This window comes from Parus major, chromosome 2 (genome assembly GCF_001522545.3).
Source record: "Parus major isolate Abel chromosome 2, Parus_major1.1, whole genome shotgun sequence".
NCBI lineage: Eukaryota > Metazoa > Chordata > Aves > Passeriformes > Paridae > Parus > Parus major.
This window is the reverse complement of record NC_031769.1, coordinates 17,620,132-17,638,784: the sequence shown is the minus strand read 5'-3', so window position 1 is coordinate 17,638,784 and position 18,653 is coordinate 17,620,132. Positions and strand designations below refer to the sequence as shown.

General features: G+C 40.7%; 1 protein-coding gene across 1 annotated transcript in view; it reads right to left on the bottom strand.

Annotated features, from left to right (window-relative positions):
* Positions 1–18,647, bottom strand: part of PIP4K2A (phosphatidylinositol-5-phosphate 4-kinase type 2 alpha) — a 109,501-nt gene extending 90,854 nt beyond the window's left edge. Inside the window, exon 1 of the mRNA XM_015615196.1 lies at positions 18,365–18,647. Coding sequence (XP_015470682.1) covers positions 18,365–18,505 — 141 coding nt within the window. The 5' untranslated portion in view covers positions 18,506–18,647. The remainder of the gene's footprint in view (positions 1–18,364) is intronic.
* Positions 18,648–18,653: the final 6 nt, after the last annotated feature.

Below are 18,653 nucleotides of genomic sequence, written 5' to 3'. Positions count from 1 at the left end.
AGAACACAGCTCCCTAGTTTCACTTCTCTTAGATTTAGCCTTAGTCTCAAAATAATTTTTTCTAACTCCCCTACAAAATAAACATTCCCATTTTTGTAAGAATCAAGGTACTACCGTGCACATAATCTCCCTCACCATAGAGTCTGGGTTCATCTCTTCAGCATGAAAGAAAATGTATAGTGAAGACAAAGGAGTCTTGCTTAAAGATGTAACAGTTAAGTATTGCTGGAGTCTCATCAAACTCTGGGAAGTTTAGCAGGAGCTTTGAAGCCTTGCTACAAAAACAGACTTAACATCTGTTCACTTCCAACAATTTGCAAGCTAACCAGCATAAGTAACAAAACTAAGACAGGAGAAAGAAATGCAGCAATAAATCTGATTTTTTTTTTTGAATAAGCATAAAGTACTAAAAATTCGTAGACTTCTGTAATATATCACATGTAATAGGACCCTAAAACATTGCAAATATTACAGAATTTAACAAAACTGAAGTTATGAAAAGGCATTTCCAAGATACTAAAACCTATCTATATGGCATCATTGCAGTTACATAACAATAGTATGATATTAATATAACTGGGAAGAAAAATCCCCTAATTAAGAACCTAAAAAGTTTCTCAAGTAATTCAGATGGGTGACTTCTCTTACAGATACAGTCTTACTTGAAGGTTTCTCATCAACAATTCTTTAAAAGAATTTTATTCAGGCATAGCCATTCTTTTTCATAGACTCTTATGCAGTTAAGTTTTTGCATTGATTGTTTAAGATATTTTCATTGAGAAGTATTACCTCATCTTTTACTGCTGACTTCAAATAGATTGACTTCTTGACCTGAAAAATTCATAAGGTAAAGAAATGAAAAATTCTACCAATCTTCTATGTAGAGATTGGAACTAATCCAATATATAGCCACCTACTCTGTAGGATCACACCAGCACTCACACAAATGCTACAGTAATCTACTGTCCCCTTGTCTCAAACTGTTTGTGGTATTGATGTAAAAAGCATTTGTACCCTTTTAACAGGAGTGCTCTTGCAGAACTGAACTTGCCTTTGGTATGAGCCTAGCAAATGTTATTAATTTATTCTTTGGGGTCTGAAGTTTAAGAAACTTTCAATTTCTTCCAAACTAAAAGAATAACCTCATCCTAAAGCCATCTTACTTTAATATAATCTTCCTTTCACTGATGGATCTGGAACTACCAGATCTTCCTACACTGATGGATAAGGGACTACCCTACCAGTCCATTTCTTTGCAATATTTTCAGCTTTAGTAAAATGGAAAAGCAGTCAATCAAGCAGGCTCATGTCCAAACTACCACCCTGAAGTCTTGTCAAAGGCCCCATTGACCATGCCACAATTCTACTATATTAGATTTTATTTTTTGTAATCAGTTAATTATGTCAACTATAGAACAGACTTCACATAACTAATGCAGCAGTGTTTCTTGGGAGGTTGCAAGGCTGCCAGCACAAATATTTCAAGGCTTTTACAACAGCTAGTTTTTATGGTAGGGCCTCTCTCATGCCGCTGGTGTTTCAATCTTTATTGTGCTTAATATAAAGGAGAGATCTATGTTGTGAGGATACTGTAAAGCTGCTTTTGAGTATTAAAACAGATTTTAAAATTAAATACTAATTGTTAGAAAAGGTTACATTAACACATACAGAGACAAGCAGACCAAGACTCGGTGGCCACAGTAAATTTAATCAGAACCCACACTCCATTAACAGCTGGAAGAGTTCCAGAAGCCGCCTGTGCCCTTGGCCATCTGCCAAGACCACTGATTGTGTTTTAAGTCCCCTGAAATTACAAGGATTTACTCAAATATGCCATTCTCCACTCTCAGTGCAGTATTTACAATTTTCTTTTGTGGCACATATAAAAAGTAGCTGTCTACCTCACCACCAGTACACTTGTATGCTACAGATGTACACAGTCAGACATACTTAATGCCACCTAAATTGCAACTCTGTTTGGTACATTTTGCAAATGAACTGTAGAAAAGGCACTAGTGACACCTAACATCAGCAAACTATAAGTAGCATCTAAGATTTAAATTCAAGTATGAAATTTAATCTCTTGAGACAAAACACTTTTGAGCATTTACCACAGCTATGTACAAGTATGTTAGAGAAAAGCATCACAATTCTTGTCCCAAAAGCTTCATTCAAGTCTACTGCTCATTAGTCATGACACACACTAATACCATAGCTCTTACAATAGTGTTGTGCAGAGAATCTTGAAAAAAGGAGGAAGTGTTAAAACTAATCACAATACCTGAAAGTCTTTACTATCAAAATGAGAAGTCAGTTTGGCACATACCAAGAAATCTGGTGATTGTAGTATCTCCCAATAACATATGCCATGCAGTCACAATTCTCTTTGGAGATCTTCATATGATACGGTGTTTTACTTAGATAAGATATCAGAACATCCAGGTTATGAAAAGAAATAAAAATCAAGGCAGGTACAGATGACTAAAAACAGAAACAGTGGTAGAAAGGGAAGCAGAAAACACCCCACAAAGCACATTACTTGTTCAGTTGCAGATGCTGAACACTCTGAAAGTATTTGATGCATAAGTTGTATGTGGAGTCAACTCAACTCTGAATTCCTCAAGCCCACATCAAGATCTGCCATCATTAAAGGAAGAGCTAGAGTATTTGCACAGTTTGTGCATTACAACTCAGACTAGAAGCTGCTCTTGAAAGCACATCAGTGCCAGTACCTACATACTGCCAGGTATCAGGTTTGATGTATGGAAGCCTAACAGTGTAAGAAAGGGAAAATATTCATTGTCAGAATAACTCTTTCAAACTCAGAAGACTACTGTACAATACAACACAGCACTACAGTGTTAACTTCACTCATGGCTTTCTCCAACGTAGCTCTGTTGCAGCGTAACCCAGCTTGCCAGCCAGATCCAGCCTCCCACCCCCTAGCATTCAACATGCCTTTTGTTGAGCTCAGCTGGTGACCTACCCAGACAGTAGCCAGCAGCAAGACCAGCTCAGGCTGTGGTTTTTCCAGCCTTTTGCCTCCCAGCTAAGGTCAATTACATGATTTGCCACTTGGCAAGTGGGAATAGTCCTGCCTCCTCCTTCCCCCTCTACCAACCAACCCTTCGATCAGAAAGCAGGTTGATTCAGCCTATGAACCCAGCAAAATACAAGAAAAATATAAAAGCCCAAAACACAGACTTTTTGCCAAATTAGTGTCTGGTCTTTTGGCAAGCTGAATTGATTTACTGAATCATCAGACAAATATTAGAACCAGCATAAACTAAGCAGTAGGAACTCAGCCTCCTTTTATTAAAGCCACTGACACAGCAAAGAAGGGCTTGATCAGAGTACCTTAAGTGACAGGTATCACTGCAGCTCTGCTCCAATTCATACTGCTGGGATTGGGACACAGCCTAATAGAAAGGTACATGAGAAAATACAAATAGGTTACTCAGGAGAGAAACCTGAATCTGAAGCATGTCTGACTGAAGCGGCAGAGAGAGGAGACATCTTTGTCTCTGAACAAAGGCAAATTAAAACTATGTTGGACCAACAGTAGATGCTGAAGTCTTTTTTAGTAAGGCAGTTAACTACCAGATGTATCATGGAATACACGTGGCAGTGCACAGTGGCTCCACAAACATGTAATTTTAGAATTCTCTTACTTTTTTGCCCATGTAGATATTCTACCTGCTTGCCCAAGGCACTTTACTTTGTAAAGTAGCACTGTTGGAAAAGTCTACAAGTGTCCCCAGTATGACTGAAGTAAAAGCTGGGATGCAAGACACAAAAGCCAATAGTTTGATCCTTATCACAAGAGGACAGACTCATTGCTCCTGCATCCCACCAGGCAGCTCTGCCTGTCCCTTTTGCACTGACTGCAGTACTTGTCAGATCCCACCAGAAACTAAGTACTCAATTTCCTAAGAATATTTTCTTCTCTCAAGAAAACAGTTTGGCCAATGGTACAATAGTGAGAACAGAGAGGGGAAAAAAAAAAAAAAAAAAGAACAGGGCCAAACCAACAATGGCTACTGCTGAAAGGAGGTAAAAGTGAAGCAATACCTGAAAATTAATCACAAGTTATCCTTTCCAAGACTCCTACTAGAAGCATATAGTCAGAGTCTCTAAAGACACAGATGCAAGCAAGCTAATACAGCATTACCTATCTGGCAAAATGCTATTCAGATTAAGCATAAATTGTCCCTCAGGGGATTTACTAGAGACACAACCCTAAATTGGAAGGGGACACAGCAATGGAGATGTAGGTGATGTACATTCAAAAATAGAAGGGAAGAGACTCTAGGCATGGAAAAAAAGACATAATTTTTGTGGATATTTTCAATAGTCTCATATAAGGAGAAGGCCAGGAAGGAGTCTCATTAGAGTACTAACTGAAAGAAGTGGAATAACTTTCCTGTTTCTTGACAAAGAGGCAGGGGAACAGTTTGTTCAGGTTCCTGTATCACTTGCTACAAAACCCATGACATTAAAGATAGAATACTATGATGGACTAAGTCTAACACATCCATTTTTAGGTTCAACTATAGACTGAAACTGGTATCAATGTCTCCCACTGGGACAAGCAGAAGCACTTCCAAGATACCAAAATCTACCACGGATATGGACTATCTGTACTCCAAGGAGATTTTTACAAAATCCCATACCAGAGACTATACTTTCATTTTCTTTATGTTTTAGTTGCCTAGCATTTTCTGCATATACATTTCTCCTAAAAGACTGATATTTGAACTGGCAATATCAGAGTTGTCATATTTTACTGCTTCTTTTCTTGACTTAGCACAAAATTGATTAAGTGTTAAGAGACTTGGTATCTGTTGCTGGAGGACAAAAAGCTCAAGAATAAAGCAGCTTATTAGGATAAGGCTGTCGGTAAAACCTATAGAAGCACAAACTTCAAGCAGCAGTGGACAGAGATTTTACTTTCTCATCTATTGCTTCTCCTCTTGAGGATCACCATTACAAGCTTCCAAGTTTCAAAATCACTACCCTCCATGCAGGGAGGCAAACCAACAGAGTCCCATAAAGGATCTGGTTCACAGCTGGCAGAGACCAAGGCTTAGTCTTACCTCTGCAGCAAGGCATCACACAGCTCAACTCCCAGTGTGCTCTCCTGCCCACTGTTCCCAGCAGTGCTGGCATCCCATTCTTGTCCTTTCTGCTTCCCCTGCCTGCCTTCACACAGCATTAGCTTTCAGCAGGCAAGCAGCTGACCTGGCTGACCAGAAACACACACACACTGCAAGCAGCTGAGCTTCCTCATGGAAAGGGAGCAAGCCCACATTCACCATGAAGCCATGTTTTAATAAAACAACTTGGCCAGAAATCAGAGAAAGACAACTGAAAGCCACGTAAACCCCCAAACAAAATTCCCCTCTAGTCCACAAAACACCCTTCCACATGTGGAGTGTGAAGGTACAATCCCAGCTTTAGATCTTCAGAAATCTCTAGGAGTGAAGGTATTACACTGCAGTATTACTCATGTCAGGTTAAGTTATTTCATACTTCCTGACCTTAAGTACACCTTGGAAGGGGGTGGGGGGGAAGCCAATAAATAATTTAAATAGTTCATTAGTAAATCACCATGGAAAATTAGCAAGATTAAATGTCTTCTGTTTCATACTGCTGGAGCCAAGTAACAAGGAAAGTGTCACTTAGGGAGAAGATGTTTATACTAACATAGGATATGTTTTAAATTTACAATAGAGTCGTGCAACAGTTTTGCGGTCATGGCCTGGATAATTGAAGATGACTAAATGTTGTGGAGTTTTCACTGGTGGTTAGCTTAATTTGGCTTTGAAGTAATCCTGCAGAATTTTTTATTTAATTCTAATTTTTGGTGGCAATTACCATTCCAGAACTTTAGACATCCATAGCATGGGCACCTCTCTCTGATCAATTACCCTGGATGCTTTAAGAGCAAAATTCAGCATCCACAACCTGTGCCAGCTTGACTGGCCCAAAAGCAGAGCTGCAGGCTGGATTTGTTTAACTGCAGTTCTATCACTGTTCAATTTACCATGCACCTTCAAGGTGGCTGCAAAGCTGTCTGCTCACTGGGGGAGCTGAGAAACAGGAACCTTGTACAACAGTGAGAGCTGTCAACTCCACCAGAATCCCCAGTCAGATTCTCCTAAGTGAATGCACTTTCCTTTGTGCATTAATTATGCAAACACATGTATATGCACAGGATCTCAGGGTTTTAGGAAACACCTCAGAATGCAATAAGTTAATTAGGCAGGAAATCAGCTTATCTGTCCTGGAAGATAAAGTAAAATTCAACAATACCAATCCTTTGGACAGTCCATTAAAAACAAAAAATCTGCAAGCTCCCCTCAGTTATGTAGCAGCAGTGCTGTGACTCACTGCACATTGTTTATTTCATGTTCAAGAAGCCCAAAAGCTGAGCATTTTCACTCCTGGTTTGTCTGGCTCCTTTTGTCAACCCTACCACAAGCTCTGAGATATTAGATATATCCAAAAAAACTTAAATAAAATTGCATGTTTTTCAAAGAGTGTTTAAGAAGTCTAGCACAAATTGTAGAGAGATTGCTGTATGGCACAGTTGCATCAACAACTATGCTGTAACAAAGTTTACCATTCCTGGACTAAAACTTCAACAACTGAGAGATCATTTCCATAAATTAAGTACCCTATATGGTTACAGTCCACAGAATTATATTTTAAGTATTTGACATACCAAGCACTTGAGGAGAGAGAAAACACAACTACCTAGACAGCTACTATGAATCCATATTGCATGGTATGGAAAAGCAGGATGCATCAAAAGCATGGAACACAGCCCCAAATACACTCTTTAGCACCCAGAAAGACGAGCCTTTGCATCCCTCAGCAGAGCTGCCTAGTATAGGAGGTTACACAGCAACTTCTGTGAAAAACTTAGATTCAAGCAAGGGTAAAAACAAAGCAAGCATGAATCTGATGAACCAATTCTGAGCTCAGACTTGCCAGCTAGTGAAGCAAAGGTAAGTAGTAGAGAAAATGTAGCTCAAGGATCATGCTTCACTATCTTGGCTCTGTTGCTTCTTCTACCTACTTGAAGCCATATTATTAAATTTCATCATCCAAATGATCCATGCCAGCTCACACCTCTATTTGAGTCTATTTGCAATAGCAGGTGAAGAAAATCAGGGAAACCTTTGCAGTAAAACTGCTTGTCTTTACAAGTAGCTATACAAGTTCATCTTGAGAACTTCACACAACCCAATTCTATGTTCTTCCTTTAAAGAAGGGCCTAGGTTTTTTATTATTTAAATACAATGCTTTCCATGTCAGAAATTAGTGTGTCCCACATTATCATTTTTCAAACCCTTTGACCAGCAAGTTGAATGTTTATAGGATATTTCCAACTCCCCCACTTTTTTATTCCTTTTTTTTTTTTTTTGAGGAATAGGCTATATATATTTTGACTATCAGCAAGACACAGATGATCCAGGTTCCTTTCAAGTTTTGCTTATCAAAAGGCCACTATTTGTCAGAATACAAGTCTGACTGAAAAACAAGCAATCCTGAAATCTCAGTTATGTGCTTATATGTGACACAGAGCTCCTGGATGATGTCTTCAATTCAAAAGGGGTCCCATGGCAACACAAAAGCAAGCAGGTTACTTCAGGTATTTCCACCAGTAGAATACAAGCATGTCTATGTCCGTGTTCCCAGGTTCCAGCTGACATCTTGGCCAACTCAACTACATTGAGTAAAACACATTAAAATATGATGGTTCAAATGAATTTCACCTTGTAAATAAAAAGGATTTCTTAAGCAGTGAATGCAGTTTTAAAGTGAAATTTTAGCCTTGCTATTGAGATTATCATATGCACATAGCAACAGAAACTTCAGTGACTGAATTACTGTCTGCCAGCTAGACATTTCTATATCACTCATCTGTTTGTCATTTCTGAACTTTTCAGCACTGTGTTGCCACAAGAACAGTATGCTATCTTGTGACAAAAAAAATCAAACAAGAACAATGTTTTCATGGCCCTAGTAAGTCTTAAGGCACATGGATAAAACAAGCATTTTTTATATGTCAAATACTGTAAGGATGACTTAGCAACTTCAGCAATACAAAGAGACCCCTCCCAAACAACCAATCATTACACACATTCTCGTGTAAAACAGTTAGAAACACGACTTTTCAGTAAAGATTCTCTACATTTTGAAGGGCATTTATAACGAGTTGAAGAAGAAAGCAGAATTGCATTCAGGCATGTTGCTCCAGAGTAGCTAGCAAGAAGCAGCCAATTGTAAAAGAGTCAACACCTGTCAGAACCAAATAAATCTTCGTCTTACAGGTGACCAGCACATCATGCAGGAGCAACTACTACTTTCAGGCTCTTCCAGCACCTTCTTAGGAGCTTAGCCTTTTACTGTGAAACAAGTCACATTCACCCAAGAACCTCACCAAGTCATTCACATGAAAATGAAAAACTTGACTTAAATATGAAAGTCTGGGAGACTTCCTCAACAAAACAGGAATACTAAAAATGTCCTATGGATCTTCCAAGATCATACCACATCTTCCAAGGAGAAACTTGCAATATGCTTGTCTGAAAGATTCATCAAGTACAAAAATAATGTCTGAAGAGTAATCAGCTTGTAGAGTGAACTAAGAGCACCAATACGAGCACCAGGTAACTGTTGTAACATGGGCAAAAAAACTCAACAGGTGGGAGAGATTGTGGAGAAGGAAGAGAAATCCACCACACACACCAAGAAAAAGTAGTGCAGTAGCAATAGTCAAGATACTCAATATTTCAATACTGTTTTGCTTTGATGTACGGCAACAGAACAAGCAGAGGAGCAACAAGGCATGCAGGATTCTGTGAGCTCACAGACTTCTGAATTCTATTAACATCCCTGAGCCAACATAGCCTGAAGGACATTGCTCACTCAAATGAAATAACCAGCCACAACTGTCTGCAGCTGTAGGTAGAAAGAGAAGGCGCATTGTTGAATCAGCTGAGGCCCAAAATAACAGTTGGAAAAGCTGCTATATCAGGAACAGAATGGGCAAGAGGTTCTAAAGTCGGTGGTTGCAGTGCTTTTTGCCTGCAAGCAGGTACACATTTATTAACAAGCACTAAGGTTTTGTTTCTGTAACTGACTTTTACCACTTGTCTTCTGTAAACCTGAGGAATATCCAGAAAGCTTTTCTTGTTTGGTCCTGTCCATTGTGTCATCACAGGAGAAGGCTGCTTAACATACCACACACTGCAAAGTGAATCATGAGTCAAACTGAAAGCATATTAATCTGACAATTCTGCTTAAGACTTAAGAAGAATTATTAAACGAGAAAATTTCTTTTCAATTCTCCTCTGCTACTGAGGAAAGGGGAAAAACACATTAAGAGCAGCAGGGACACCCTAATTTGCATCAACCCCAAGGCACTGCACAGGAAGCTGGTGTCAAGCATTTTGACACTGCATTTCTCAGTGAGTCATTTCTGAGCCCTCTACCTGCAAGTTTGCAGTGACTGAGGAGGTTTGGAATGGGCTTCCCAGTAAAGTCAATTTGTCTGAGACTGCTGTCTTTCCCAGAGAGAAAACCAGCTCTTTAGAATAGCCAGCTGAGACAGCATATGTTAAGTCCTTCCTCTTCTAGAAGTAAAAATAGACATCCCATTCCTCAACTCAACTGTTTTCTCAGTTTTTGGTATTTTGCAACTCGGTCTCTCCAAACTAGCTCTATATTCAGCTCAAAATACAAAAAGTCAGAAAGACCAAAGCGGGAAGCCTAGAGATTAGCAACCTTGCTTTTGTTATGTCAATTTTCCGACTTTTGCTCAGCTCCAGGAAACCATAATACATGAGATTTGCACATTGTAAAGGGCCTCAACAACCACAAACTTTAACAACTATTTCTCTCTTAGCTCCTCTAGAAAGTTTTGTTATAGTCATTCAGAACCAAACCCACAAGGGTCACACCATACCATAACACCAATAAACACTAACTACAGAAAGCTCACATTTCTGAGCGAAAAGAAAAGCACATTGAACAAATAAAAAGCACAGCCAACAACACTGACATCATAACCCACTGCACCAAAAATGCTTTCGGTACCCAGACGATTTAGCAAGGGTCTACAAAACACATGGCAACATGACTATTGAGGCTTGGCACCACAAACTAATCAGGTATTTTTCAATTTCAGTTCAGTACAGCAAAACTATTAATAAGCTGCTTTCTTTTAACTGGTTTTAGGCTAACCAAGTTGGCTATTTTCCTCTCTTCCCCTCTCTAGACCTGCCCCCCCCAAAAAAGTCAGTGACTGCTACAGCCACATACTTGATAGGCTGCAAGAGACTATTTAAAGGTAGGATTCTCAAGAATTGTTATTGTTTGTAAGTTCATCCAGATGTTGGCAGTTACCTCTAAAAGCAACCTCAAAAACTCCAGACCCTAGGAAACCATCACAACTTTTCTGAAGACATTTAGTCTCCAGATATACAAGTTTAGTTAGAGGGTTTACAATGTTCTAAAAACCAAGTCTGTAGAGATGACCGGAAATCAATGGGTGCCATATAGACAGTTTTGCCTTTTCAAAATACACTACTATTTCAAAAGACTAAAAAGTAGTTGAGAAAGGTCTCCTCATTAAAAGTGCAGAATCCAATGAGAGTTCTCTACTCAAGTGGGTTTTTTTACTGTGGACAACAGTTTAACCTGAGGTTACTACACATGAAACTGAGCTATAGACAGAAGATCAGTGGTAAGTCCAAGGGCCCACTTTAGAGCTTTACAGGTCTCTCCAACTGACCTTAAGCTACAATAAAAATTCACCTATAAGTACACATACATCAGACTCTTCCCTTTATGCTCCCCTGCAGTCTTTTAATTCCTCTTTTAAGCTGGGATGTACACTTACAAATATGACCTTTTGTGGTATACAACTCCTACCCCATTCAATTCTCTGCATTTTTTTTCCCCCAAGTTAGCCTATCTCCCAAAACGAACTTGTCATAGGATCAGACCAGCAGCAGAGAGAATGGAAATCAGTCCAGCAGCCCCAGCTTTAGTAGGCTTCAGTATTATGGAGGCTGTAATCTGTCCAACCTTACGCTAGCTTAAACTGGCACTTCCTTACAAGGAAGTTATCTTCCTCCGTTTCTTCAGTTTTTGCATCAACTCCACATTCTTTGTGCTGGCACAACTGTTTGCATAGCTGGACCATGAACTTCAATGAATTATGGTCCATCTAAAAAACTCCTCAAAATGTATTATTTTTGCTGGATTATTACTTTGGAGCTGAGTAATAACTAAGGAAGACAGATAGGGCTGAACTTGTTAACCAGGAAGACAGCAATGGCAGAGACAGATAAAATACAAGCACAGGTATAGCTGAGTAGCAAGACAGCACATGACTAAGACATCAGGAGGGAGATGAGGAAAAGTGCAAGACTGAACCAATTAGCTCAAGCAGCTGAAAGGTGGTTCTGTGAGTCTCAATCTCACCAAGGAGTTCCACAGGCCTTCTAACAATGGCATATAAGGGAAAGTGATTTTTTTCAGTTTTGTCTTACAATCTGAAAGGGTCATGCATACACTTATAGCTGTGTTAAAACTATTAGGATTGCCTTGGGAACTTACAATGCACACAAAAGAGCTGGATTAGGCTAATTACCTTTCCTCAGTACCAAGGTAGCTGTACACCAAGCCTGATGAAAACCAAGTACTCTAAAAGGTGTATAGCCATTAAGTACTTCTACTGGAAACTATTTAACCCCATCCTTTGAAGATAATGTTTTCAGTTTGAGATCCATCACTGCAACATTTAACTACTTCAAACAATTATCACAATGCCCTTATTAAGCAATCTCTTAACACAAAACTAATTAACTTATTATAGAAAAGCCGAGGCTTGACAGGAAGATCATAAGACAGATGATCACATAGCAAACCACACACAAGTCACCATCTTGACAATTCAAAGCTAACCCATTTCACCATGCACCAGGACGCAGACTACGAAAATGAACACGGTTTGTCATTACCATCCATAGTGAGGCAGCAATTTCTTTGATTGCTTCAAATATTTTGCTAAGTGCAAACACATGGGCTACCAATAGTGCAAATGAAGAGAAATCAAAACTTGGGTTAGATATTGTACAATAAGTACCAAGTAAAAGAACTGGAAATACATGGAAAAATGCCTTGGAATTAAACATAAAATAATGAACTCATACTGGAGTATGGAGATGAATATGTACTACTTTCAAACCTTTAAAACCTCACAGTTAACAACCAAGATGACTAAGCTCTCAACAAGTCAAGATATCCATAATCCAAAATGACTACAACTCCCAAGTGCTTAGTTTTGGCAAGATTACACCAAAGAACTGTAAATAATGGGTAGTTTCACCTTACTCTAAAGTTGTCATGAGGTTGCATAATGTACAGCTAGTGTACAGATCCCTAAGGCACAAGATGTTTTCAAGGAAGAACAGAGTGTAGAGCATGAACTGAATAATGGGGTGAGTCAGTTATTGTAAATAAAGTTTGCCACCCTGAAACTACAGGAGGAAGATAAACATCTACCAGGCCCTGGCAATGGCATATTGCAAAGTGTCTGCTTTAATGAGCAAGGAATTAAAAAATTACTGTAGAGACTCTTAATACATCTGGTACAGGATATTCAAATAAGACAACAAAGTTGAGCCAACAAAAATTCATGCTGCCTGTTTCATGGAACATTGTCCAGCCCTCTCTGCTAGGGTTAATGAAATTCAGTTTCAAAAACCCACAGGAAAAAAAAAATGACACTAGTCTTTCCAGCACCTTATCTTGTAGATTGGAAGAAACTACAGAAGGTAGTTTTGAAAGTGCTGTCAGAGCTCTTTCATAGCTCTTCTACTCTCCTCCTAACAGAAGCTATTCTATGTGTGCCTTTCATAGTTTACAGAAGAATATGAAATATCACTCCCATTTGTATTTCATGAAGGCATGCTTACTACCCTTAACCTAACCATAATATTTACAATTTCTTTTTAATAGTCCATCCACTCAGTTGCAAAAGCAATATCAAATTAATTTCTGCAGTACACAGAGCCTGACACCCAAAAAAGAACCAAGTTTTCAATAAATAGCTCTTCCTGTTCTGCTTCCTTCTATATGCAAACATCTGGGCTGAGTGCCCAACTGACTATTTTATAATAGTTTTAATTGCTTTATTATCTGCTCTGATGTAATCAATGCTTTTTAATACATTGTTTCTTCTGGCTTCTTAGAAAGAGTCTTCTCCCATAGTCTTAACATAGCCTAACAGCACATCCATTAATTAAACCATTCACAAAATTGAGATTTTTTCCAAGCTCACTGTTGAAAATCTTGATTAATAACTTTAGTTTTACTTTGCCTTAGTTTTGAAAAGCCACTTATAACACAGCTACAGCAGCAATGTTCTGCATTAAATACAAATAGTAAGAACACACCTGACAAGTAACGAGTAGCCCTCCCCACCCTACGATAGTTTCCAACCAACCTGTTGTGCTGACAGCCAGTGCCATGAGTCAACATTATGGTTCCATATCCTCACAGTGCCACCAGTCACATCATCATTTAACACTACATTAAAAATATGGACACAGAAATTAACTCCTGTGACCTTTGAAGGCCTTCAAAAAAGTTACAGGAGTAACTACTACTGTGGGCTTGTTTTTTTCAACTGATCTCATCTTTTATTTAATGAAAGCTAATCAAAAACATGGAGTTTGTATTCCAGAGGGCATCACCTTGTTTTCAATTACTCAGGTTTCATCATCCTACAGAACAACTCAATAACACTTTTTCAGTGTCCTTTCCCTACATGTACATGTACAAACTTTTGTCAAGGCAAAGTTCTTAGGAGAGATTCTAGGTCAGTCAGGACTAAGAAAAGTGATTTATGCCACAACCAAGAGGTTCCACCTTACCTAGCAAGCTCTCCAGTTGCATGTTAAAACATAAGGACAGGTATTAATGACTGAGCTACTTGTGTATTTGTCCAGATAAAAGTTTGTGACAGGAAAGACCAACCGTATAGTAGCTAAGAAAACTCCCAAACTGAAAACTGACTACAACAGACATTTACAACTTTCTACAGATATAGAAGCATTCATAATGTGAACAAATATATCTTACTGCATGGGAGGGGGAGAAAGATGTATTTACTTCTCATGCTTCTCCCCCCACCCCAGTTTCTGACTCTGAGGTGAAGAAATCCAAGAGGTACACTGACAGACAGGAGTCCACAACCCTTTTCATTATTCTGTCCTGGTGTTGTTCCACTTCTGTTAAAAATATCAAGCAAGAATACAAGGAAGAGTGCAACAGTAGCATTAAGCTCACAGTGTCTCTTGTGAGCAGCTGAAGAAGGCCATGGAGTTCGTTATGTGTTGAATTTTTTAGCCACAGAAAGTACACGCCTGCTGTACTCCACAAAGTGCTGGGGGGGGGGAAGTAATTTTATCCATGTATTCTTGTTTCTCCACTTGCTTATTAGGCAGCAAGTGCCACTGAGAAGTCAGACACTGTTAAATTTTTGGATCAGCTTGTAATCATCCAAGAAACAGATGGTGATTACAGATTCCAGGGGCTGGGGGGGAGGGGGGGGGGGGGCCTGTTTGCTTTTGGTTGGGTTTTTTTTTAAACTTGTACAGTATGCTCAATAACTTCATTAGGCATTCATGCTCTTCTCCCAAATACATTTAATTTAATGGTTAAGACAGTAGGCAAGCTCTCCAGCAGTCTATTCTTTACCTCAAAATAAGTTACAAAAAAAACCACTTATATTAGTTTCCTGACATCTTTCAGGTTGATATTTTGAAGGACCTAAGCCTTCAAATTCCCAGCTTTCCTAAGAAGCTCCTAAACAGAAGCAGGCAACCAATTCTAGTGAGAGCACACTCACCATTATTGTGCCTGGGATGATTATCACAGGATACAGAAAACACAGAAGCTGTGGCTTTCATTTTTAGGCACAGAAAACAAGTTACATGCCACCTTCCTTCCCTCTCCTCCTTCCTACAGTCAGTGGAAATCCAGCAGCAGTGATAATATAGAGGTAAGAATGCTATTTACCACATCAGTTGTAAGTTAAATACAATTATGGTTAAAAATATAGCTTTAAGTTATACTAAACACCGAGTTTAAATATTTATTTCAGTAGGACAGCCAGATTATCTTTGACAGAGGGTAAAAGACCGAGATAAAATCAACTGTTAATGATGCAGATGCCTGCAAGATCCGAGCACTGACAATTAGTCTTTGCTGCTACAAGTCATCATCAGTATTATAATCAGATCTACAAAATAGGACACAGTTGCTTTCCCTTTCACTTAGCAGCAAGCTTCATCCCACAGCATATGTCAGAACACTAAGAAATGAATTTACAGCTCTGAATGTGAACACATTTTTTCTTCCTTCATAAGACATTTGGGTAACGTTCACATGTTTTCCTCTCACATGCCCTTTGAAGTTATACAGTACTACCAAGCAGGATTTTGTATTAGGTATCTCTTCTACCTAAACAGCAACAGAGAGTGGCTTACTGTTTCTTGAATGGGCAGGTAATTGATAAGAACCTTGGGTAACAGACATGCCTCTGCAAATTTTCCCCCCCCTTAGAATTCACACCTCTGCTGTCAGCCTTCAACTTTGTGGCACCAACATTTAGGTTTTCCCTTTAGAGTCATGCTTCCTCCTAGGACAGGAGAGTTAAGACAACAGGCTTGTTTTTCCCTTAACTTTTTCACATTCAAATTCTGAAAATCCTCCAAAACTCAACAATCAAGTACAGTCCTAAGATCAAAAAGTTAATAAATCTGCAGAAAAATCATCTTTTTCCTTTCTTATCTTCACCAAGTGTTTCCTTCCAAAACACGCAGCAATGTCAGAAATGTACGACTGCATCTCAGCTTCACTGTTTTAATATACATGTACTTATTCCCCATGACAGTAAGACTCAGAGACATCTATTGTTTCATTAATTGACAGGCACTACAGGCAGACTTAAATGTAATTTTTCAGATGATTACTGTGTTCCGAGTTTAATTTCTACCATCATGAACTATGATCTATGCTCAGTTCCTAGTCTTTGCTTATGGATTTCTGTTTACTCTGCTAAGAAACCTAAGGATTCTTAATTCCTCTTCTTAATTAATCCACACACACACTGTCTGTGTTTCTCCCATGAAAAACTCTTATTTGTGATAACAGAGTTAAACCATGCTGCACACTTCTTTTCATTTGCTGGACAGTGCCACATGAAGCATTACAAAATGACAGGAAAAGCATCTAAGAGAGAAGCCTGCAACACTTCAATGCTGCATTCTTGGCCAAGAAGAGATGTTTAATTTGGACACATCAAATTAACTTTTTTTCCATGCTCTCTCATTCAGCAGGATTTCACTTCCACAGGGCCTCCAAGCATTACTCATGACTACATTCTACAGTGGCGTAAGGAAATGGAATGCCATCTGCAGAACATAACAGATATTCACACCTACAACCATCACCTTCATGTGAATGTGAAGCCTCTTTTCTCTGAGCCTGTTGTGCTGCTGGTGTTGTTTTTTGTGCCTTACCAATGAAAGGATTTTAGTTCACAATTTTGAATCTTCTGTGCATGAACCTACACACTTTATTACATTTTCTACTGGGAACAACTATGCACACTACAGCACATGACTGCAGGATGGTGAGGATCACATATGGTGTTGCATTTGTCGCTATTTACTTGGTTATTACTTGTAGAAAAGAGGTCTTTCCTCTAAAAGTAGTGGTATTTCCAGTATGAACTCATATAGCAATGAGCTGTTGCAACAGGAACATCTCTGCTTTCATCAGTGATCTCTCTCCTCAGGGAGACAGTGAATAGCTACTATATGCTGCCATTCAGTACAAGTCTCTCACCCTGCAATTACTAGCTTGCTTTCTTTCATTAAAGAGGCCTGTTTGGGAATTTTCTGTAACACTAGCCACTTAAAAAGGAGCAAAAGAAATGTGTGTATTTAAGCCAAATTCAGCCAAACAGAATATCATACACTTCTGCAATTAAAGATGGCTCTGCTTTGTAGATAAATAACTACTGTCTTATCGGTTCATGACATAGGATGTCACTGCTCACAACTGACCGACAGAAAACTTGAAATCATTTGTCACCATTTCCTAACGACTCACAGCACTACCTTAAGCAGACTATTCAACTTCACTGAAGTTTCTTCTCAGTCTGGTACATACAGCCAAAGCATTTCCCCATAAACCTCACTTCAGGCACTGTACTGTTTAACACAACTCTAACAGGGCTCAGTCTTGATGCATCTCCAGGCTTTGGACAAAAACTACTAAAACATCCACAGAGGAAAAAACTCAGGGGATATGGATGCGTAGGAAACAAAAGGACTAGCGAGTAAATACTACAGGCTGCTCTGCCGGTTTCACGTGGCTGTTTCAAAAAATGTAGCCTAATCTCAAATTGCACACTGACATTCTTACAGACTCGCTGCTCAGCGGCAGACGTAAACCATACAAACCCGACACAGCCGTACCGGCTTGGCTCCTCCAGCCAAAGGGAATTCGTTTTTTTGCTCAACTGCCCTGACATCCGATTTCTGGCGATCTTTGGGCTCTACACTTTTAACCTGCCATGGTGGCTATTTAAAGATGCAAGGCTGCGACCTCAGCCTCGTAATGCCCAAACCATGTGACATCTTTACCAGGCTCCTAATTTTAACGCAGACCAGCGCCCAGCCGGGGGTTCTCTCGGAGCCCGGGCCGCCCGTCCCCGCAGGGTGATGGAGCACTTCGCAAATGGTGCAGTTCTGCCGCTTTACCACACCAAGCCCTTCCTCTTCCCCTCCCCCGCGCACACCGGCAGCGGACGCTTGCCGAAGCGACCTGCACGGACACGGGACGTACTTGGCCAGTTCCCACTGATAACCGGGATTTTTCCCAACTGCAGTACATCCATGCGACGCCCGCGCGCGGCCGGTGGCAGGAGCGGAGCTGCTCGGGCTCCGCTCGCAGCACCGTCCCCTCCCGGGCACCTCCCGCCCGCTGCCACCGAGCGGAACCGCGGGGCGAAAGGGCGGACACGGGCTACCGCAGGCACCCGGCACGACTCCCGCGCATCATTCGCTCCCGGGCAGGGCACCGCAGCCGCTCCGCGCCGCACTCCCCACGCTCGGTAACGCGCTCCCGGCCCCGCCGGGCGAGGGGCGACAGCCGGCGGGGAGCTCTCGGTGGCACGTGTCCCGCTCCCGCCCGTGCCCCCGCAGCCCCCGGGTGCGATGCCCCAGCGAGGCGGGATGGCTGGTGTGGGTCGAACGGCGGCGCTTACCGAGTGGTTGACCCCCCACATGAGGACGCTGAGCAGCGGGTCGCTAGCCCGGAACAACTTCACTTTTTGCGCCACGAAGTGCTTTTTCTTGGTCTTGGTTTTACTCGCCATGACGGGCACGATGCTGCTGGGGGCCGCCATGGCGCTGCCGGCGGCAGAAGTGGAAGGGGCTGGTGTGGGGTAGAACGGCGGGCGGGCGGCCAGGAGCGAAGGGCAGGGGCGGTCAGCGCCGCAGCCTCACGGGCAAGCGGGCGGCGGGCGGGCAGCCACGGGACGCCGGGCGCATCCC